General features: G+C 41.2%; 1 protein-coding gene across 1 annotated transcript in view; it reads left to right on the top strand.

Moving 5' to 3' along the window:
- The first annotated feature begins 1,348 nt into the window (after positions 1-1,348).
- The window catches only part of SUSD5 (sushi domain containing 5), an 87,580-nt gene continuing 64,303 nt past the window's right edge, over positions 1,349-24,625 (top strand). Inside the window, exon 1 of the mRNA XM_027847919.1 lies at positions 1,349-1,631. Coding sequence (XP_027703720.1) covers positions 1,426-1,631 — 206 coding nt within the window. The 5' untranslated portion in view covers positions 1,349-1,425. The remainder of the gene's footprint in view (positions 1,632-24,625) is intronic.

Genomic DNA, 24,625 nt, shown 5'->3' with positions numbered 1-24,625 from the left:
GGGTTGTGGAGAAGCTCAAATAAGATGATGATGATGAAGATGATGGTGATGATGATGATAATGATAGCTAACATTTATATAGCACTTACTTTGTGCCAGGCACTGTTCTAAGTGCTTTACAATTATTATCTCATTTGATTCTCACAACTACCTTGGGAGGTAGGTAAAACAGTTTGAATCTTTAGATTAAGAATCAGCAAACTATTCTCTACCTTCCCCTTGCCCTCTGATCCTACATCTCTCTCTCAAGTTATTCATATCCAAAATGGATTTGAAATGTCCACCAGTTGGAGTCAGGAAGACCCGAGTTCAAATCCTGCCTCAGATACTTACCAGTTGTGTGACACTGGGCATGTCACTTCACCTCTGCCTCAGTTTCCTCATCTATACTGGATGGTTTTTTTTCCTTAATAATATTTTATTTTTTTAATTACATGTAAAAATTTTCAACATTCATTTTTGTAAAATTTTGAGCTCCAAATTCTTCTCCCTCCTTCCCTCCCCCCATCTCAAGATAGCAAGCAATCTAATATAGGTTATACATGTACAATCATATTAAACATATTTCCACATTAGTCATATTGTGAAAGAAGAATCAGAACAAAAGGGAAAAACCATGAGAAAGAAAAAGAAACCAAAAAAAAGTGAAAATGGCATGCTTCAATCTGCATTCAGACTCCATAGTTCTTTCTCTGGATGTGGATAGCATTTTCCATCACAAGTCTTTTGAAACTGTCTTGGATCATTGTATTGCTGAGAAAAGCTAAATCCATCATAGTTAATCATTGCACAATGTTGCTGTCACTGTGTACAACGTTCTCCTGGTTCTGCTCACTTCACTCAGCATCAGTTCGTGCAAGTCTTTCCAGGTTTTTCTGAAATCTGCCTGCTCATCATTTCTTATAGAACAACAATATTCTATTACATTCATGTACCACAACTTGTTCAGTCATTCCCCAATTGATGGGCATCCCCTCAATTTCTAATTTTTTGCCACCACAAAAAGAACTGCTGTAAATATTTTTGTACGTGTGGGTGGATAATTTCTAAGGGCTAAATCTAGGATAGGATACTATGATGTGATGAAATGATGCATAACAGGGGAATGGTCTGGTTAAAGGGCTTTGGAGTCTTTTAGAATTAAGAGTCTTAACTTGGAACCAAGGAACTTTTTAAAAAAAATGTATTCATATAATTGGTTTCCTTTGCAATCCTATGCATCTTATTTTAGGCATTTAAAAGTATTCTTCTTCAAAGGGGTCCATAGGCTTTGCTAGGCTGCCTAAGGGGCCCAAAACACACACAAAAAAGGTTAAAAACTGGTGTTCTAGAATGGAAATACCTTGGGGAGTAGGATGGCTTGCCAGGTACCTGGCCCCCAGAAATAGACCAGGACAGGTGCTCCTCTTGCTCAGACTGATTTGCATGCTTGTGTCTGTGTGTTCTCCTGCAGGGAAACTCTTTGTGCTGGAATCCTGGAATGGCTCTCAGGGCCTGGATCTGTCTGTGGCTCGGACCTCCTGTGCAGCCTCTGGCGCTCACCTGGCTACCGCCGCAGAGCTACGGCGAGCTGTGCTGGAATGTTCCTTTGCCACGTGCACTACCGGCTGGCTGGCAGATGGCACCGTCGGGTAAGGAAACCACAACAATGGCTCTCATTTCCATACATCTGATAGCGTTACAAAATGCTTGCCTTCCAGCAGCCCTGCACCCCCATTTTACAGAGGAGAAAAAATGAGCTGTTGAATGCTAAGTCCCCAGATGAATCGTTTATTGACCTTTACTCTTCTGTCCACTGCCCGCCCCCCTTACAGCCAGACTTCTGTCCTTAGGTTAGTCACATGAGTAAGGGTGACCGCACTGCAGGTGTAGACGGTGAAGCTACAGCCATTCCAGTAGAATGTAAGCTTCTTGAGGGCAGGTAATTTGAAGACTCTTCCAGAGTACAGGTCAGGTTCTTCCTCCTTTGCCAGACCACCAAAGGGATCATATCATAAAAAAGGTTTAAAACCTGCTGCTCTAGAACAGGAAGACGCTGGGGAAGAGGATCTGTCCCTCACTCCTTCTCACCCTCTTAAAGTTACCCTTTGTTACTTTGTATATGCTTTGTGTTTACTTGTGTAGTGTTTTATTGTATCCCTCATGCTTAGTGTAGTGCCTAACGCACATAGATGCAGAATAAATGTTTATTTATTCCCTTAATAGAATGCATGCTCCTCGAGGACAAGGGATTGTTTCTTTTTCTTTTTTTTTTTTTGTCTTTGCATCTATAACAATTAGCATAGTGCCCTATGCATAGTAAAAATGCCTTTTGAATCAGTGACTGAACTGAATGATAGATTAAGTGTAGTAAGATGCAGTACATCAGGTGTAAGGTATTCTGTGATCTTGTACATTTTTTTCATTGTGTTTCATCTGTATATTCAATTAGAGGGATTCTAATAGAGGGGAAAAAACACTGACTAGTCCCAGCTCCAAAGACTGGTGATAAAGTATGCTGCCCACTTCTTGGTAGTGATGCAGAATGAGATATACATTTTAAGGCATGACCAATGTGTGAATTTGTTTGGTTTGACAATACTTACTTATTACAAGAGGAGGCTTTTATTTTAGGGAGAATGGGTGCACAGTGATTGAGATGAAAAGGAAAAAACAAGGAAAACAATGTCAATGAAAAATTTAAAATACATAGAAGAGAGGACCTGAGTTCAGAAGGGAAATGTGGATACCACCATGTTAACTTTAACATAGACTTAGAAAAAAAGAAACTACATATGTGAAAGAGGCCAGAGTTACCCATACAATCTTCTTTTCTGTTTGTCTTTGAATGTGGAAGTGTTGATGTTTGTTAATGTCTGTCAAGTTCATAATAAAAAAAGAAATAAAGTGAGCAGTATTCTAGAAATAAGTGGACCTGAATTCTGGCCCTAGCTCTATCATAAGCTACCTGGATAGCCTTGGGAAAACCACTGATCCTTCCTGGCTTCAGTTTCCCTATCTTTAAATGAAAGTCTTGAATTACATAACATCTAAGCTTCCTTTGACTCTCTGATTCTAAGAAAACATTTTTTTTAAATGGCCTTGACCTCTAGTACAAAGACTAAGGACAGAGAACAAAGTGTATCATCACTTATAAAGATGGAGGTGGTATGTTTAAACTCTGGGCTCCCAGCTGGAAATTTCTCAGAGACCCTTTTTTTCCTTTTTTTAAACTAGAAAATAAACAGATTTCCAAAGGGTAGAAGTTTTCTTTTGTATTTCTTGCTGAAATCTAGGAGTTGCTTAGATGATATGCATACTTATCATTCTGTATGGGAGAGGGGAGAGGGAGCCAAGGGTGAAGGGAGCTTCTGAAGATGTGCCCAGGAATAACTGGGAAAGATCTCCTTTTTTGAAGCATTTTTAAACGTGCCTCACATAAAAAAAAAAAAAAAAAAAAACTCAATGAAATAAAGTTTCAAAGGCTGTGGTCACTAATAAATTATATTGCCAGTTACATTGAAAACAGTCCATTATACCAGTAATCAAACTTTTAGGAGGAGTTGTTGTTGTTCAGTAATTTTCATTCATGTCTGACTCTTTGTGACCCCATTTGGGGTTTTCTTGGCAGAGATACAGAAGTGGTTTGCCATTTCCTTCTCCAGCTCACTTTATACATGAGGAAACCGAGGCAAACAGGGGTAAGTGATTTGCCCAGGGTCAGTGTCTGAGGCCAGATTTGAACTCAGAAAGATGAATCTTCCTGCCTCTGGGCATGACACTCTATCCCTGTGCCACCTAGCTGATCTTCAGGAGGAGTAGAGGTAGTGAAAAAAAAATAGCCATTTGGTCAGTGACTATAGGTGAGACTAGGCATGGCCAAACCTGTAAGTCCTGCCTCCCCCAACCCTCTCTCCAGTTTTCTAAATCAAAGAGGCACATAGCCTTTGTGACCTTGGCAACAAGTTTCTATGATTGTTTTGGGAAGTAATCTGGGGCTTCAGGGAACCTCAAAGTGGAGAACCCTACATACTTGGGAAGACCACTCACATTGTAGGCAAGAGTTGGGGCTCCAGGCCTCTGCACAGTGGCTCTGATACTCCATCGTGCTCAGGGGAAATGCCTCCTCTTCTTCACCATGAGATTTGAAAGAATGTGCTTCCCTTCACTAGATGAGGAAACTTGAGAACTGATTGCTTTTATGATAGCATGACCTTGAGAAAGCCGTTTAATCTCTGTGGTTCTGTGTTTTCCTATCTGTAAAGTGAATGAGTTAGATTAGAAGCAGACCTGTAGGTAACAATTTTGACATCCAAAGTATGCAGCACAAAATGTGCCTTTAGATCAGCTTTGTAATTTATGACGTGGAAATCTACAAGACAAAGTGGAAGGACAGAGGGAGACCCCTCTGAGACAAGAGGCTGCTGGGGAGGCTTACGTGGCTGAGCGGGACAGAGGGAAGAGGGTGGGAACAGGGAGCCACTCACCTGGTATGTGGCCTTCGGGATGGAAATAAGGGTTATAGAAAGGGCACGATCTGGGAGTTTCCAGCTTAATTATTCTTGGTAACCAAGTGGTAAGCTCACTTATTTCTAAGTTGCTGAAAGAGAGAAGATGCTGTCCAAAATGTAACAAATTTTACAATTATTCAGTCTTTTACATTTTGGCACCCTCTAAATTATAGCTTCCTGGATAAAGTACTGGTCACCCCACCCTAGTTATGACTCTGATTAAGATGCTCAATCTTTGGGGTCACTCCCAGCTCTAACATTCTTTAAGTTTATGATCTTAAATCATGACTATAGTCCAAGCTTCTGCTGACATTGCCAACTCTTGATTATTCCAGAACATAATCCTAGCCTGTGGATTCTCTAGCTCCAGGCTTCTCATCCTCACCCTGGCAGCCTGTCCATTTAGTGACTATTTTTATGTGTTGTAAAAGCATCAGAAGGTAGAGGCAGGACAAGGGTACTAAAACCCCAACCAGTGTTCGAGCTGTGGTTTTTGTAGCTCTGGTAAAACATTTTGTAATCGGCTAAAGCTATTGGCTGAAATGTCTTTAAGATTACTGTTAGTTGTAGATTTCAATGGCTAATGACATCTTTGTCTATACCACCCCCTCCTCCCTAACCAGGGAGAGCCAACAATTACAGAATTATAGAATTGGTAGCAAATTATACCAATTATAGAATTTTGAAGATAATACTAATAACATCTTTCAAGTTTTCTCTCTAAAAACCAGAAAAGGATTGCTACAAGCAACAGACAAAACAATACACAAACTCCAATGACAGAGTAAATTGAAAACCTAAGATTAAAGGATACTGGTTCTCTTTGATTTGTTTGGCATATTAAACTAATTTGCTCTCCCCTACTCTGTGTGTGTGTGTGTGTGTGTGTGTGTGTGTGTGTGTGTGTGTATTGTGTGTTGTGGGGTAGGGGAATGGAGAGATAGAAGGTATGGATAGAGAAGTAAATATAATCAGTATTCTTTCTTACTTATTTTGGATAGACTTTTACCTGCCAGGGGTGGAGGAAGTGGCCCTTTGATTGGCTGTAACGTAAGGTATTTGGAGTAATTAAGAAAGTCTATAATGAGACAGCCCTAAAGTCAGATCCTTTTTGGCCTCAGAACTGTCAGGCCTGTGCAAGCTTCCTTGCTTTGAACTTTCTATCCATCTTCTTTTCTAAGAAGGACCACCTCTAAGTGGTGAAAGGATAGCATCGGTCCATTCATATTCATGTGCATTCATTCCCAGGTCTTTCTGACCAAGCTATCTATAATGGAACCAATTAGTGTCTATTGTCCTGGATCCACCAACCACTGAGCAGCCTCTCCCCCTCATTTCCCAGTGGTTATTAAGTGGCTCACAGGCTCATGAGAACTTAGGGGAGTCAGAGAAAGGCATCAGAAAAAAAATTACTTCTCCCCCCCTCCCATTTTTCCCTATACCCAGCTGTCTGCTCCTAGGAGGTTGGGGTGGCTGGGTTTTTCCCTCCCCCAATGAGATGATTTAGGAGGAAAAACCTTTGAAACTTAAGCTATTACTAATCAGTATTGGGTGACTCAAAGTGGTTGGAAGAAACCTGCAGGTGCTAGGGAAGGCCATGGGGCAGATGCTTGGGAGGACCCTAGTGGAATAGAGGTGGACTTTTCTTATTCCTGAAACAGAATTAAAGAACAGGTCAGAATGATCCCAAAGGAATAAAAGGATGCCACCTACTTCCTGAGAGGGAATCAATGGCCTCAAGATACAGGATGAAATGTATTTTTGGACATGGTCAATGTGTGAATTTGTTTTTTATCTGACTGTGCTTATTTGTTTCTGGGGAGCTGATGTTGTTTTTCAGGAGAGAGAGAGCAAATGCTTGTGGATTGAAAAAAATCCTTAAATTTAAAAGTAGCAAGTAAGTCAGGGAATCTGTAATAGATAAATGATACATTTAAGTGTTTTCTATGTGCCGGGCACAGTATTAAATACTTGAGATACAAATACAAGCAAGGGAGTCTGTGACCTTAAGGAATTTACATTCCAATAGGCAGAGAAAAAAAAAACATTTAAAGGGAAGATAGGAAGGGGTATGAGGTATGGAGATGCCTAGAGTGACCTGGCAACTTGGTTCTGGGAAATATAAGGCAATTTTAGTTGTTGTTCAGTCGTGTATGACTCTTTGTGATCCCATTTGGGGGTTTTCTTGGCAGAGATACTGGAGTGGTTTGGCATTTCCTTCTTCAGCTCATTTTACAGATGAGGAAACTGAGGCAAACAGGGTGAAGTGACTTGCCCAAGGTCACACAGCTAGTAAGTGTATTAGGTTGGATTTTAACTTTGGTGCTCCTGACTCCAGGACTGACACTCTATCTACTGTGCCACCTAGAAGCCACTACGTAAATAAATGCAAGATAAATGAAGGCTAACAAGCAGGGTGATTGGGAAAGGCTTTCTTCAGGAGATGGCACCTGAGTTGAGCATTGGGAGCTGAGGAATATAAAAGGAGAGGAGGTGAAGAGATGATCTTGTTCAATGCCCTCATTTTACAGAGTTCCCTGGAGCCCAGAAAGAAGTGACAAGCCCAAGGTGATGACCTCTCTGGTTCTCTATTTCCTTATATGTAAAATGAGGTAGGGGTTAAAACTAAGTCCTAGGATTTGCCAGGTTGAAAGAAACGGGACTTCTCCAAAACCAATTCCAAATGTGTCTTTGTGCCCCCAGGACCTAGCAGCCTCATACCTAGGGAGCATTTGATAAACATTTATGGAGCTGGATTGAAAAGCCAACTCTAAAACTCAGTCATATCTGCTGTACCCGTGACCTTCATGCATCAAACAGTTCGACCTCTGTTTGTGAACAAAATACACTCATTCATGCCAGTTTCCATATTGCAGACAAATATGAAAGATTTTCATGTAACCATAGAACCATAATTTCATCTGTATCATCTGGGGATTTGGAGTCTGTAAACAACTTTGAGTTACTCCTGGGTATGGAAGTCATAGGCTACACCTCATGTCAAGGCAAAGGACATTTTATTTAGATTTGTTAGGAGGCTTTGAATTCGATCCTGGGCCTGGACCTCTAGATCTCTATGGGCAAAGGGGACACAAGATTGATTTTTAAATATGCAAACAAGATTGAAATATTTTCATGCTGATTTTCAAAGGACATTTTCTTTTGCATATGGGAACATACAAGCTAGGTATTTATATCCACCTCTCAGCTTACTGGATCTGACTTGAGTTATGAAGGATAAACACAACTCTACTCAAGAGATCTAGGGCTGATCTCTTTGTAGACTATCAAAGCCTGAATGTTTTGCCTCTCTGCTCAAAATTTGTGGGATCCCTACTGACTACCAAAGAAAATCCAAACTGCTTAGCCTTCCCCAGCAGGCTGCTACCTGGAAGGTCTTTTATAGCCTAATCCTACCCCACTACTCTCCATGTACACCCCGCTTAGCTACACCATGGCAGGCACTGGGTAGAGCTGTATGGGGGTATGGACAAAGAGGGATGGGATTTAGTGGTTAAGGATAATCTTAACCTAGAGCTGCTGCCTAGAGTCATACCTCAATTGAGCCTTTGCCTCCAAATGAAACCTTCCTTGATGTCCCCAATTAAAAATAGCCTTTCTTTCCTTGGGCCTCACATACCTTTGTTGACCTTGTTCTTATGCACTTAGAGATCATAGGCTACCAAGCTGGAAAGGACCTAGGGGATCTTCTAATCTGATCTCCTCATTTTGTTGGTGGATCAGAGCAGAGAAGTGAGGTCATGTACCCAGAGCCACAGTTAGTAAGTGACATACCCAAGATTCAAACAAGTGTTTTTTGATTCCTAATCTAGTGTTCTTCCCACTACATCAACCTACTGTGGGCAAAATATATTTTTTAATGTTTTGCATTCAACTAGTGTTCAATTCAAATAGCATTTGTGAAAATAGACTGCCACAGTACTACTACAAATCTGCCATTTTTGTCAGTGTGGGTGGAACGTAAGCCTGTTATGCCCAAGAAGACCGATTTCGTGATGGCCAGCCTTCTGACCAATGTAGCTTATCTGGTCCTGGAAGAAAAGACATTATGGTCCTTTTGCTAGGTACATATACAAAGCTTTTCCAACTTGTAGAGGGCTTATACTGAACTGAAAAGAACCCAGGGTCCCCTCCATGTCTGGATGAATAACTTGAGATGGGGACATTAATAAAAATATCTAATCCTGCCAGTCCTGTAAACTGAGATTTTAAGGCAGGGAAAACTGAGGCCTAAAGGTCAAATTCATCCAACCTCATGGTTTTTGGTTCTCTGAGCTAAGAATTTTTCTCAGCAATTTATAATAAAGTTTTGTTGTATTTAAAATGTAAAAACTATTCTTAGCTCTTGGGGAGTACAGAAACAGTCTGCAAGTCAGATTTGGCCTTTAGTAATTTGCTGGCCCCTGTTTTAAGACAGCATGCAATCTGATATAGGCTCTACATATACATTCCTATTAAACATATTTTCACATTAGTCATGTTGTAAAGAAGAATTAGAACCAATAGGAGGAACCACAAGAAAGAAGAAACAAAACAAAACAGAAGGAAAAAAAGAGCAAATAGTATACTTTGATCTGTATTCAAACTCCATAGTTCTTTCTCTGGATGTGGATAGCATTTTCTATCATGAGACTTTTGGAGATGTATTAGATTCTTATGTTGCTGAGAAGAGCTAAGTCTATCAAAGTTAGTAATTGCACCATGTGGCTATTACTGAGTATAATGTTCTCCTGGCTCTGTTCACTTCATTCAGCATCAGCCTTTCCAGGTTTTTCTTAAGTCTGCTTGCTCATCTTTTCTTATAGAGAGCTAGCTTTTTAAAAGACAAGTATGGGTATCTTCCAGTCAGCCTACCAGCCCTATTCAAATGCATGGAGATATTACATGGCATTAAAAACCAAATGAAATCTTAGAGTCATAAAATCCAGAGGGGATCATCTATGACAACCCTCTCACTTTAAGGATAAAGAAAGTTGAAAGTGATTTTCCCAGGGTCAGACAAGTAGCAAGTCATAGAGGCAAAAATGAAGCCTAAGCCTTCTCACTCCAAATCCATTTTTCTACCAAGACACACTCTAAAGAATACTCAGTAGATGAGTTTAGATGTGAGACAAACTTAGATCTACCTCTAAAAGTAGAATATTTGAGTATTTTTAAAAGTGCTGATCAACTTAAAAAAAAAAAACATAGTGCAGTTTTTTTGCTGTTGTTTCAGGGGATAGAAATGGCTTTACATTTTTTGGTCTATTTGTTTTGAAGCATGAAAGAGAAAACACAGGATAAACTTGTTATTTGGGTGAAATTGATTTTCCAGGGGGACGCATGACTAGAAATAAGAGCTTAGCCAACTCACTGTCACTTTCACAGACCCTAATACTGTTACGAGCACCAATCAACTTGAAAAAAATGTTCAAATTTTGTTATCTAGTTTATGTGTTATGTATCCTGTTTCCCCAGTTAGGCTGCAAGCTTTATGAAGGTAGGAATTACATCTTAGAAAAACTTTGAACGTCATAAAATCAAAGGCTTTTGGAGTTGGAAGGACTGTCAGAGGCAATCTCACTCAAATTCACAAAAATCCTCTCTGAAATATAGCTGAGAAAGGGCATCCCAAGCCACTTTTGGACAGCTCCTATCTATAGAAAACATAGCCCTTTTGTTGCCCTACCACAATGATGGTCTTCTACTGCTATGACTAAAATAGGGGCAGAAGATAGGAGGGAGAAGTCAGACTTTTCCGGCCAAGGAAGTAATCAGGGGGAAAAATGATGGACATTGGGCAGCATAAGATGCAGGTGCTATGAGGTTTTCTCCGTGGGCAGAGGAGAAGGCACCTGGCACTTGGTCTTTCCTAAACTCCAAGGTTTGGAGCTCGCCTAATTAAGGGCTGCTTTGATCTGGGAGAAGCTGAGGCACAGAGTCACATGCTTCCTGTTTTAATTATGAATACTTAACACTGCGTGCAGTGAGCCATGCTGAGTGTGGTTGGCTCCATTTTATCAGGTTTGTAGGATTAGGGTTCACTGAAATAGATCAAGCAAATCCAGGAAGGAAGTTGTGGTTTCCCAGTCCGCAGGTGTTTAAGAGCTGTGATTCTGATTGCATCAGTCCAGGCTGACCACACCCATTAGAAGTTAATGAGACTAATAGCTTTTGCCCGCAAAGAGATGGGGGTGAAGGAGAGAAGCAGCCATTCTCTGAGAATCATAGAGAGCTTTGCAGCCTTCCACAAGCATCCCTTAGGGTAGGGTAGAGCACCCAACTGCTACAGAGAATGGAGTACTCTGTGACTGTTCTTGTGGCCAGAATCAGTCTCTGGCTACAGAGCCCTCTACGAGTTAAATTTACACAAACCCTGATTTCACCTCTTTGTAGCTTGCTCTGAGTCTTCTGCCTTCCAGGGTCAAGCAGAACACACCCAACAATCCTTTAAAAACTTGCTGTCATGTATGCTGGTTCCTCTTCTGGCACTTCCCTCCCCACCCAGAAAAAAACAAACAAACAAACCCAGTTTAGTTAGTAGCAGTGGGTAGTTACAGATGATTCTGTTGGTAGTCATTTCCTTCAAGAAGTGATGTCGTTGCAAGAATCCTTTGCTGCAGTGACCAGTACTGACCCAGGAACCCTGGAACCCTCACACTCACAAGGTATCACCAAAGCTGGAAATACACATCTCTCAAGAGTGCTGGCTGCTGGTCACAGACCGGTCAAATCAGGGAACACTTATTACATGCTTACCATGTGTCAGGTACTGTACTAAGTGCCCAGAATACAAAGAAAGGTGAAAGGCAGCCCCTGCCCTTTAGGAGCTTACATTCTAATGGGGGAGAGACAACATACAAACAAAAATGTGCATCCGGGATATAGCCAGGATAAGTTGTAGGAAATTTCGGAAGGAGAGTGCTAGCATCAAGGAAGATTCTTGTGGAAAGTGGAGTCCGACGTAAGACTGGAAGGAAACCAAGGAAGCCTGGAGTTGTAGAACATTCCAGGCATGAGAGCCAGCCAATGAAAAGGACCAGAGGAGGGGATGGAGTGCGGTGTGCAGATCTGTACTCAAAGAACCAAGAGTCTTCCCAGGCAGCGTGTTCCCATATCACCAGGACAATAGTAATGTTGAAAGAGGCTGTTGGCAGCAAGAAAAGAGCTATTTTTTTCTCTAAATTTTTTTTTTTTAACAAATGGAATAGCAGCTCTCATTTATACATTCCTCACAACAACCCCACAGGCTCCCTCCTATCTCCAGCATTCTAGGTCCTAGGATTCTATCAATCAATAAACAAACATTTATTAACCACCTGCTATGTCCCAGGCATTGTGCTAAATGCTTCTGTGCTGCTACTAAGCTCGTTTCCTCTTCTTTCCTTGGTGAATATGAAGTTTGTCACCATCCTGTGAAAAATCACCATCTCTTCAGTTAGAAACAGGGCTATTTAACACTTATTATAACTACTTGGAGGGGAAGATGTCAGTTACAGAGTTTTCAACACTCAATTGTTCCCTGTTTCATAAGAGTATGAAGAGTATTTCCTAAAGGCATACCCTGAAGCTAGATTATAAACGCCTGGAAGGCAAGAGCTACTTTTACACTAGCATCTTACATAGGACTGAGGATATAACAGATAAAGAGACAGAGACACAGAGACAGAGACAGGCAGAGAGAGAGGAGAAAAGGAAGAGGAGGAGGAGGAGGAAGAGAAATAGTAGTAGTAGTAGTAGCAGCAGCAGCAGTAGTGGTAGTAGTAGGAGTAGTAGCAGCAGCAGCTGCAGTAGCAGTAGTAGTAGTAGTAGTAGTAGTAGTTGTTATTGTAGTATTGGTAGTAGCAGTAGTACTTTGGGAATGTGGAGGAATTGTATATGTGTGTATATGTCCCTGAATCTTTTTTATTTCAGGCAAATTGCTGTCTGACCATGCCTCACCCTCCCTTTCAGTACTTGTGAAATTGATATTCTGAGGCCAAAATGCAAGACTTTACATTTACTTCTATTGAATTCATTATTAGATTCAGCCCAGCATTCTAGCCTGTCAAGATCCTTTTGGATTCTGACTTTGGAATCCAGTGTGTTGGTGATGCCTCCCAGCCAATTTTGTGTCACCTGCAAACTATGAGTATGCTGTCAGTCCAGTCATTGATAAAAACATTAAACATCAAAGGGCCAGGAACAGATCCTTGGAGCATTCTATTGCCAGGCTGATACCAATCCTTGACAACATTTTGAGTCCAGCCATTTAATCAGTTCCAAATCCATTTAATTGGGTGTATCATTTTATCTTTTCCACAAGAACAGTACAGGATCTTTTTTTTAATCAAATACTTTGCTAAAAATCTAGGTAAACCACATCTACAACATCCCCCTCACCTGCTAATTTAGTGACCAAACCAAAAAAAAAAAAAAAGAAAGATTAATCTGACATAATCCGTTCTTGATGAAACCAGGCTGGTTCTTTAGTCATTCCTTCCTTCCTAGGTGTTTGCCAACCATTTCTTTAATTATTCATTCTAAAATTTTCCAAGAAATCAAAGTGAAGTTTACTTATCTATACTTTGCAAACTTTATCCTCATTCTTTTTTTTAAAAAAAATTAGGACACTGACCCTTCTCCAGTCCTGTACGTCCTCTCTTGCCCCCCACAGGCTTTAATATGTCAACACTGGTTCCACAATCTTACCCACCAGTTCTTCCAGGATCCAAAGAAGTTGTTTATCTGGGCAAAGTGACTCAACAATGATAACAAATTCCTTATTCTGAATTCTGTTCTCTCTCCACTAGAGGCAGCTAGATGGTGCAGTGAGTCAGGAAGACCTGAGTTCAAATTCCACCTCAATCAATTGCTAGCTTAGTGATGCCAGGCAAGTCACATAACCTCTCTCAGCTTCCATTTCCTCATCTGTAAAATGGAGATAATAAGAGTACCTACCTTCCAGGGCTGTTTTAAAGATCAAAAAAATTACATGTACCATGCTTTGCAAACCCTAAAGTGATACATAAATGCTAGCTATCATTATTATACTATTAGGCATTAAATGGTAGGTTGTTTTTTTTTTAAACAAATGAATGAATTCTAAATGATTTCAGGAATATGATCATTTGAGAACAGAATGGATTAGTGGAGTGTGAGCTACATTTGAAATCTAAAGATCCGCCTTCAATCTTTGTTCTGCTATTTACCAAGGGTGTGACATTGGACAAGTTTTCACTTAGCCTTTGTGGGTCTCAGTTTCCTCATCTACAAAACAAAGAGGTTACATTAGTTGCCCCCACATAGCTATGAATTGTACGATCTTTTTGGGGCCAACGTGCTGACCTCACACTTTGTCCTTCCTGATATGTGCCCCCATCTCATGTGGTCCTCCAGCCTCCTGTTTCCTAGAACAGGGAGGGACAATTATCATCTATTTGTGTACCCTGGTCAAATCAGGATGTGACAGAGGGATACGAATTTTTCAGCTAGAGCAGTCTCCAAGGCCAGGCATCAGAGCTACTTGAGACTTTAGAAAATACCATCAGACATTTCCTGGGCATCTGTTTGCTGAATCAGCTAATTATTCAGCACCCTATGGGGTATGTATGAGTCATCCTGTTCTCTGTGGGATGTGAGTGTTATTTTTATTGTAACTGTGACAAGGTGGGGGACCAGCAGAGAGAGAGACACCGACAGTTTAAGGGAGAAGAAGGGGGGGAGGAGGGGGACATGGTAGGTCAGAAACAACGATAGAAAGAGAGAAAGACACAGGAAGAGAGAGACAGAGATAGATAAAAGGAGGAGAGAAGGTTTAAGGAAGAGGAAAATAGAGATAGATGGGGAGGAGAGAAACAAGAAAGAAGAGTTAGAGAGAAATGGAGACAAACATAGACAAGGAAGGAAGAGGGAAAGAAGGGAGAACACTTTTAACGTACTTGAGAAATAAACAGTGAGCAGCCATCACCATTAGACTGCCCAGCCAATGACGAATGGATGGCTAAATGGACAGGGAATAGAAATCCAAACACTGGAGTTCTGTTAACAGTTGGGCTGTTTTCTATGAACTGAGTGGTCATAAAAACTTTTCTCCAGAGTTGTTTGGTTTGTTCGTATGAGAGGGAATGGAACAAGACCATTTTTTTGTGTGCTATGCACAGGATTCACAATCCTCAGCCACAGAGAGGTGGCAGACAAATGTAAATATGCCTGCAGATTAGCAGAGCAGTTCTGTGCACAGTTGCCCTCTCTGGCAGATGTTACTGGGGGATTTGGGGACTATGAACTATCCTAAATTTACAATACATCTATTTGTTCATCCATCCACTTGTGAATTTGAGCAAGGAGGAGTGTTGGTGTGGTGGAGCTTGCAGTGGCTGTGGAGAGAGAATCCTCCTCACAGTTCCAAGACAGAAAAAAGTGCTTGTGGTCACTCATAGACCAGAGCACAGGCCAGGAAAGGAGTAAACACCTCACCCTTGATCATAGCACCTTGGAAGAACTGAAAATTTACAGTTCCCTAGAAGTATCTCTGAAAACAACTGCACAAAACCCCCGAAGCTTAGGACAGTACATTGTCCACACCGGAAACAGACCCCTACCTTAACAAAGAGTTTATAACTCAAGTAATTGGCTGGGATCAGCACAAAAAGAGTCAGACCATAGAACCTTACTTTGGTGGCAAAGAAGATCAAAACATACAACCAGAAGAAGACAACATAGTCAAAGCTCCTACATCCAAAGCCTCCAAGAAAAATATGAATTGGTCCCAGGCCATGGAAGAGCTCAAAAAGGATTTTGAGAAGCAAGTAAGAGAAGTAGAGGAAAAACTGAGAGTGATGCAAGAAAATCATGAAAAACAAGTCAACAGCTTGCTAAAGGAGACCCCAAAAAAATAATGAAGAAAATAACACCTTAAAGAATAGCCTAACCCAAATGGCAAAAGAGGTCCAAAAAGCCAATGAGGAGAAGAATGCCCTAAAAAGTAAAATTGGCCAAATGGAAAAAGAAGTCCATTTGTGAATTTGACTGACTTCCTTCTCAATGCAAGCAGTGACTCCTTCTACATCAACAAACTGATACATTATGTTGGATTTGTACCACAGTTATCTCTCTTGCATAGAATGTAAGTACCTTGAGGGCAGGAACTCTTTCATTTTTGTCTTTGTATTCACAGTGCCTCCCACAAAACCTGGGCTAAGTGTGTGTGCCTGTGTGTGTGTGTGTGTGTGTGTGTGTGTTTGGACCAGATCTGTGCTTTTATTGATCTAGTAAATTACATATAACACACACACACACACACACACACACACACACACATAATGTTTATATGTTATAATATATCATATAAACATTATATATAATATATAGATATAGTATATGCTATCTATAATACATAATATAATAAACACTATATTATATATCTAAACATATATTTATATGTTATATATAGTATGTGTACATATGTATATGTATGTGTATGTGTATATAAATATTATATACATATAAATATGTGTGTGTAAATATTGTATATAATAAATATATAATATATTATATTAATTGATAATATATATAAATACAAATATATATATATTTCGACCAGATCTGTGTTTTCATTGATCTAGTAGATTCCCAGTGAACAAACTCACCTCAAAGTAGATCAGCACCTTTTCTGCAGTTTACAGTCTCAGAGTTTCCTCAAGCACAGATAGCAAAATCAATACAAGATAGTTAGGAAGGAAGGGCATTAGCAGTTGAGGAGATTAGGGAAGGCTTCAGGTAGAAGAGAGTGCTTGATCTATGGCTTGAAGGAAGAATGAGAATCAGTGAGAGAGAAGTGAAGAGACATTGCCTCCCAGGAATGGGAACAGCTCATGCAAAGACACAGAGATGAGAGGTGGGTGATGGAGTGTTGAGGAACAAAGCAAAGGTCAGTTTGGCTGGATCACAGCATGGTGTGGGAAAGGGAGTGTTGAAGGGTTGGGTTAAAGGTATCACCAACCATGGTGCTACTCTCAGTCTCTCTCATTTCTCTTATCCAATGTTACTGATTCCTGTTGATGCAGCCTTCCCAACATCTCTTACGTATGCTCCCTTCTCTTTTCTGACCACCCTGGTTCAGGGCCGTATCACCTCACATCTATAGACCATTGCAATAACCTTCTGGCTGGTCTCCATGTTGCTAGCTTTTCCCCGCTGCTGGCCATTCTCCATCCAGGTACCAAAGTGATCTTCCTAAAGTGCCGGTCTGAGTGTATTACACCCCTACTCCATAAACTCCTGTGGCTGCTTATTAACTCCTTCAAATATAACATGCCTTGTTTGTCTTTTAAAGAAATCCCTTTATTAATAGGGCTCCTTTCCACCTCTCCAGTCTTCTTGTATATTACTCTCTCCCACATACTCTCTGATCCAGTGACCACTAACTCTTGTACTGCTCCTGACACAAGACCCTCCATCTCCAGACTGTCCATTTTCACTGGCTATCCCCCATGCCAGGAATTCCCTTCCTTCTCATCTGTGTTTGCTGGCTTCCATCAAGTTCCAGCTAAAATTACATCTTCTGCAAGAAGTTTTTTTTTTTTTGTTTTCTTTTTTTGTTTGTTTTTGGCAATTGGGGTTAAGTCACTTGCCCAGGGTCACACAGTTAGCAAGTGTCAAGTGTTTGGTCTGAGGTCGGATTTGAACTCAAGTCCTCCTGACTTCAGGGCTGATGCTCTATCCACTGCACCACCTCGCTGCCCCAAAAGCTTTTTCTGATCCCCATTATTGCTAGTGTCTTCCCTCTGAGATGATCTTCAATGTGGTCTCTCCTTTTAGACTGTAAGCTCCTTGAAAGCAGGAATTAACTTTTTTGTTTGTTCATTGACTTGAACCCCAGTGCCTGGTACAGAGAAAGCCCTGAAAAAATGCTTGTTGACTCCACCTGACTTGAGCAGGGTTCAAAGGGCTTTTAAAAGCCAGAGAGGAAGAGGGACACATCTACTAAGGTTCAACAGTAGCAGAGCCAAGATTGGACTCCAAATTAGGGGCTCTTTCCACTACATCAAGCAGGCCCATTTGTTAAGAGCCCTCTTCATTTTATGGTACCACCTCCACCCCAGACCCTTCAGAGAAACAAAATATGATTAAAATCCAGTGCATACCCTGAAGGAACTTATCATCTACTAGGAGACATACACCCTTCCACCCTCAGTCTCCTTTTAAGAGGGATCCCCTTTTCCTTCTCTAATATAAGCCTATCTATGACTATTTACCTGCCACAGTGAAGGATGCTACTGGAAATGAATTCTTCTGTCTCTCTGGTTTCCCTTCATAAATGCCTCTTTGGCTGCTTTCTTTTAGGAACGTAGGCTTTTGCTGTCATGAGGGCATGTGTACCCCTTACACATAGCGCAAACTTTGAAGGACAACCCAGAATGGATGCCTTCTTGAGGATGGGTTATCAGGTGCCAAGAACCTGTCAGTCAAAAGTAAAGTCACCCTAAGCCAAGAGATCTAAGCGTTCACAAACCAAAAACTGTTTCCAATAAAGAGTGTTTTGTCAAACACCATAAATACTCAACTCACATCTCATTATATACATAGAGCATCGTCTTGGCACCCGCTCATATAGAGGCCCATTCACATGGCCGAGTAACTAAGTCCAGATGAGCACGGAGCCTGGGCTATTATAGAAAGGAAGTGTTCACATGCTGTAGCCAGAGGCCAGCAGCTCATGGGCGGATTTGTCGGGCAAGCAGAGGGGTTTCAGCTAGATGAGCGAGTCTGTGGACCGGTTGTCTAATTTGCATTTTGAGGAAGCATCAGTAAATTCAGCTCCTTCTTTATTCTCTGGAGCAATTTACTAGTCACTTCAATTAAAGAAGTGCAACAGAAGTTGTGAAGAATTGTGAAGAATTCCTAAGAACATGACCTGGGTCTTGCCCTTGGACACCTGGGAGTGGGGTAGGGAGGGGAGGGAGCAGGAAGTTAGGGAGACAAGAAGATCTGGATTGTAAAATGTATTCTGTAAAATGAGGTAACTGGATTCGGATGAGCTCAAAGCTCCCTTTCAGCTCTAAATCTATGATTGTGTGACTCAGTATGCAAGGTACATGGAGTTCTGATGCTCTGCTGAGGGTGTTGTGCTCATTTCTCTCTCCACCCCCCACCCCCACCCCGGGTTTTCCATAATAATGATCTGTGATCTCTAAGGTCCCTCTGGCCCTAAATCCTTCAATCTTATGGTTTTATCCCCCTTACTTCATGGGATAACAGGCATTTTTTGCAATCAGGACAGCCTCATAGTAGTTGGTGGGGAGATAGGGGTGGGAGTTAGAGGGATGGGGAGGGGAGGTTTGAGAAGGGGGTGGAATTCACTGAACAGAGAAACCTATCTTTCTCTGTAAGCTCAGCTCCACAAAGTAATGATGTCATTACTTCCTATTTCATTCAATGAGTGAACTATTAGAAAGAATAGATGGTCCAGTTGTGGCGGGGAGAGGGGAGAGAAGGTGGATAAGGAAACAGGTCTTTTTGTGTGTCCCTTCCCCCATACATCCTCTAGAGTACAATAACTCCCCAATATCTGACTCTTAGTGTTTATTGATTGATTGATAGTGATGCCTCTGAATGAGACTGTGCATGTATCCTATCTAGCCTACCAGAGAAAAATAGGTTTGTAAAGCACTTTACATACAGAATCTCATTAATCCTATTTAACAGCTGAGGAAACTGAGTCTCAGAGAGATTAAGTGATTTTCCTATGGTCACACACTCTTAAGTAATAATGATAATAATAGCCAGCACTTAGATATCAGTTTAAGGTTTGCAAAGAGCTTCACCTATCTATTATGTCATTTGAGCCTCACAACCTTGTTAGGTAAGTGTTATTATTGTTGCATTTTAAAATGAGGAAACTGAGGCTGAGAGATTAAGCGATTAACCCAGGGTCACACAGGTAGTGTTTGAGGTGGATTTAAATGCAGGCTGTTCTCACTAGAAGTAAAAGTTGTATTCCTTGATCAAGTGCCCAAGGATACATTTGCCTAGAATAGGGCCTAAAGACTAAAGGAGGCTTGGGGGAGATGAATGAAGGGAGCCTGGGGTGGAGGGACCAGGTGGGAAATCAAGGGAAAGGAAGTATTAAGCAAGTTCTGGCTTCAATAAGTTTTGCTTTTTTTCCCCTTCCTTCTGAAAAGTTGGTGAGCAGTAAGACAATTAACTGATAATAGAAAACAGAATTATGATAACAGAACATATGGAAAAAGCATTGGTCCGATTCCAACTTTCCTTTTCTTCTTAAACAGCCAGTGACAAGTCAATATCTCTGTGGTGAATTGACCCCAATAGTATTTGTATTGTGATTAGATCCAGGACTTTCTATGGGTGTGTGCCACTTCCTGATCCATGTTAGTGTTATCCTTCCTCCTATGCACCATAGACTCTGGAAACACCCATTGGCACCTGGTTAAGAGGACAGCTCTTTATTGTGCTGATTGGTATCCAAAGACCGGAACTGTCCTTAAGATGTTGCTATTGTTGTTCATCCTTCATTCTTAAAGAGGGGCATCAGATTTAAATTTGGGAGGGCTGTGCAAAGTCACCAGCCTCACTTTCTCCTCTGGAGTCATCTGGGTCCATGGCAAGATATAGATCAGGATGACTGGAGCTAATCCTGGACATTGGTATCCAAGCACTGGGACTGCCTCTAAGATGATTGACAGGCGGAAGCTTAGGAGGAGGAGGAAAGAAAGCAATAGGGGGCCCTGGGGCCTTTGGAGACTTCTTTCACCTTTGCCCAGTTCAGATGACAGAATAGAGTGTAGCTGGTTCTAAGAGGAAGGAACCCTATGCATATAATCTCTTGCCATAGGAACCATTAATGACCAGCTTGGAGCAGAAACCTCAGAGGCTGGAGACCTGAGTTCCCATGGAAGCACACAGCAGGTATAGCCATGACTTTGCCCTGAAAAGAGAGTTTTTGAAACTCGATAGAGGGAAGGCACTAGCGTTAAGGGGCCCAAACAATGGCCACAGCCATGAAATCGAGAGAGTTCCTATAGAAGCTCATGGTAGAAGCAAGCAAGTGCTTACCCCTGAGGCTTGAGAGGGTAGAGCATGGGTAATGTCTCTGAATCCTAACCTCCTGTGTATGGCAGGAGGATTTGTCTTCCCAGGGCAGCTGGATCCCAGAATCAACCCTTGTAACCAGAGAAGGGAGATTTGGGGGTCATTAAGAACCTTAGGGGTTACCCTGAGAGTAACCCAAAGTTTGAAAGTTTGGAGACCTGGTTTCTAGAAAGGGAAAGAAAGCTCCTGAACATGCATGCTTCTTGGAGAAAGATGAGGATCACTCACATGGCCTTTGTGGCTGGAGGGCAGTGAGGTGTGGCTATAACTTAGGGAAGCTAGAGTTTAGGACCTTGCCACACTGTTTTTTTACGATAAGGCATTCAGACAGATGTAGGTCAATTTGGAAGAGGTTTGCTTATTCAGCAAACCCGGAGTGTATTTCTCTTCCAAAAGGATCCAAGCCCCCCAGAGGATGTCTGGGGATAAAATGAGACTCAATGGAATGTTGGAATTACTGTGAGAACTTGGTGTGTTCTCCACATTTCTCATGAGCTCCTGAAAAAGCTTTGAATCCCTTATATGTTTCTTAGATCTGTTTTAAGGGCTCTTAAAACATTTTACATTTTCTATGGTGTGAAATAAAGATTGTCCTACCCAATATGCGCTTGGTGCTTTTAAGGGAGCAAGGGACCCTGGTACTCATGGTTGGGAAAACATAGATGTGAGCCATACCTAGGCTATATTTGGAGACTTTTTGAAAGAAAACTTTGGGTAGGGGCATAATGAACTTAAAAGAGAAAATGACCCTTCTCCGTTATCTCCCAATGACAGTCCAGGAGTCCTGAGTCTTGAAGAGAGCCATAGGCCATAGGTTACATCTGTCCTGACCCCCCTATCTCCATGTAGCCTGTAGATAGCATGCTTGTCCATAGTAGTTTTTCATATAGTCTCTCTCCCATTAGAATATAAACGTTTTGAGAGTAGGGACCATCTTTTGCCTTTCTTTGTATTTCAATACTAAGTGTGGCATACAGTAAGTGCTTAATGCATGCTTATTGACTGACTGGCTGTAGCTAAGAGCTATCTTATTTTTGGTGGATGAAAATGCAGGTTCAATAAAAAAAATTTAATTAAAAAAAAGAAAATGCAGGTTCAGGGAATATGAATGCTATGATGTCCAGAAACTTAACTAAAATACAAAACACAAGTAGACTAGATGAATGAATGGCACAAGATATGATCGGAAGGCAGAGACGCACAAAAGGACAGAGAAATAGTTATCCAGGTAACAGAATCAGTGAGGAAGCTGCTTCATTGATTGAAAAACAGAAATGACGGGAAGTGGCTTTTGCACAACCAGGCGGTACAAATAGAGGAAGTTACTAATTGAAGGAATTTCTCATCCTGAGAACCAAGAAAGCTAGAATCGTCAGCTTGGGGTATCAGTAGCTTTGTGTCAGAATGGAAATTGGGTTGAAGCTGAGGACCTGTGTCTGTTGGTATTGATCTGGGGTTCTAGGCTGACATCCCACTCCCAGGGCATCTACTCTAAAAGCGCTGGAAGGTTTGGGGGGTCTCCTGGATCTTTTCGGTTTAGAGTGCTGGATCTTCAAGGCTTTTTATATGTCATCTTGGGACAGGATGTGACAGACCTAAGAGACCCTGGGCCTGGGTGACCTGGTCTGAATGCTACCATTCCTGAACTGGGTTGCTGTCCTGCTGGGTTGTTTTCAAGGTCCATGCTTACATTCTAATGGGGAGATGTCACCTATGGAAGGTTTCAGCTGCAAGGTAGATGGAATGGTCTCATGCTCTTTAGCACACAGCAGCAAAGCAAATGTTAATGCCTTTTCTTTCATGTCATTTCTGCTGATAAAATCACATGAGTTTCTGATCTTGAACTACTTTTGGTGGCAAGGTCTTTCTTCTCTGGGTCATCAGTAGCTGTGGCTGTGGTGCCTGCAGGAGCAAGTCCAGGCTGTATCCCCTTGGGCATGACTTTCCAAGAGAGTAGCAGAGGGCACCCGGCTGGAAGCATTGCTATTCTCAAGCCTCTAGTCTTCAGGGTCCTGGGTCATTTCCACTGGGTTCTAATGGGAGATGGTGGTCAAAATGGTGGCAATTCGACTTGCCTGGGACATGCTGCCTTCTGTTTTTCCCTCAAAATGCCTCGATATTTCAGCTAGGTTGATTTTCTTTCCCTTGTGAGCAGCAGTTGTTTAAATAGATAATTAGGTAATAATAGATACATGTTAAATTCTACTTATGGATCCATTTACCAACTTGAAACAAAATGGGGGCCCATAAAAGTTTCCAAATATGTAATATAGGTATATGTTCATGTATATATCTCATATATTTAATACATGTATATATACATAGTCACATATATAGATTTATGTCCTGTGAGGTAATATGTATACATGCCTCTCTATATCAAAATAGGTAGGTGGGGGAAATAAACATATTATTTATTTTATTTATTTAGTGTCTTTTATAGCACCTTCTAGGCAAATGCCTTCTTGGGCACTTTACCAAAGAAAATAAATGTAAATTCCAGGCAGACCTCAGTCAGGAAATCACCTCCCAGCTCTACCAGGCACCAAGCTCCTTTCCCGGTCTCCTCAATTCATCATGGGCCTCTCCTCTCCTTCCATAGTCTGAAAGAACCAGAGCAGAGACAGACAGTCACTGTTTAAATGAATATAGAAGGAACTGAGGCTAATGTCTCTAAATAGGGAAAAATCATTAGCAAGTTAACTAATTGAGGCCCTTTTACAAGTTTGTTGTCAACTTTAATAATCTGTTTGCACCAAGGGCACTATAATTGTAACAGCCATTACAGCCTTGGTAAAAAGTGCCTGCTGAGGTTGGATTTCACAAGCAGGTAAGAATTTCTGTCTTACTTGTGTTAGCAGGAACCTACCTTTACCCAGTATTAAACCACAAACTTTTCACTAGCTGACTGATTGAGCTAACACCTTATGTGTGTTATGCTCAATTAAGCCAGAAGCAAACCCCTAATGAATTTTCAAGTAGCTATTTTTTATCCTACTAGTTTATAGCCTTAACTTATGACATCTCCACTGGAATGCATCCTCTTACAGACTTCTAATAGTTATTCAAATAAGCATGGATTTATGGAGCTGCGTCCTAAAAGAGAAACTGCCAGACCTGGTAGAAGTAAGACCATGGACAAGGCAACCAAACCTTTAAATTCCAAAGGACCCCAAGTCTCCATTAGGTATCTCTAAAGACTTCTTTAGAGAAGACACACTTAATTTGTATTGGACTCATCAACCTCAGGGTTAAAACTAAGTGTTAGGACCACCAAATATGACCCACCCAGGAGGCTTTCACACCTCCTGAAACTTTAGAGGGGTCAATGTGATGATCTCTAAGCTCTAAACTCTACAGTTTGCTACCTAAGGTACAACCTTAGGTAAATTATTTGACCTCTCTGCGCTTCATCTTCGCCTTCTGTCATATGGGAACAATTCCTGCCTAACTCACAACAGCACAATGATCTTTATTAACTTATTCTTTCACTCAATAGATAGTTATGAAACTCCAGCAAGGAATAAGGTGGGTAGTTTGGAAAGACTATACAAAGACAAATAAACCATCCTCCCTGCCCTCAAGAAATTTATAATACAGACAGGAAATAATCTGGAATACATCCAGCAATCAAGCATTTGTGCCAGGCATTGTGCTAGGTGCTGGGGATGAAAAAAGGAGAGGGAAACCATCCCTGCCCTCAGGGAACTTATATTCTAATGGGGGAAACAACAAGTCCTAGTCCTCTGCAAATCTGTACTATTAATCGTAATAAAAATTTAATTAGACCACAGCCTATAAGAACCCCCATCAGCATACATTTCCCCAGAGATCTGAGGGGTGTGTGTGTGTATGTCTGTGTGTAAAATTACAGTTCTGGCTTTCTTTCTTTTTCTATCTCTCCTCCATACCTCCTTCTCTCTTTCCTTCCTTATTTCCTTCCTTCCTTTCTTCTTTCTTTCTTTCTTTTTTCCTTTCTTTCTTCCTTCCTTCCTTTCTTTCTTTCTTTCTTTCTTTCTTTCTTTCTTTCTTTCTTTCTT

This window comes from Vombatus ursinus, unplaced genomic scaffold (assembly GCF_900497805.2).
Source record: "Vombatus ursinus unplaced genomic scaffold, bare-nosed wombat genome assembly UNPS02005459.1, whole genome shotgun sequence".
NCBI classification, from domain to species: Eukaryota; Metazoa; Chordata; class Mammalia; order Diprotodontia; family Vombatidae; genus Vombatus; species Vombatus ursinus.
Note: the sequence above shows the minus strand (reverse complement) of the source record. Positions and strands in the feature narration are given on the sequence as shown.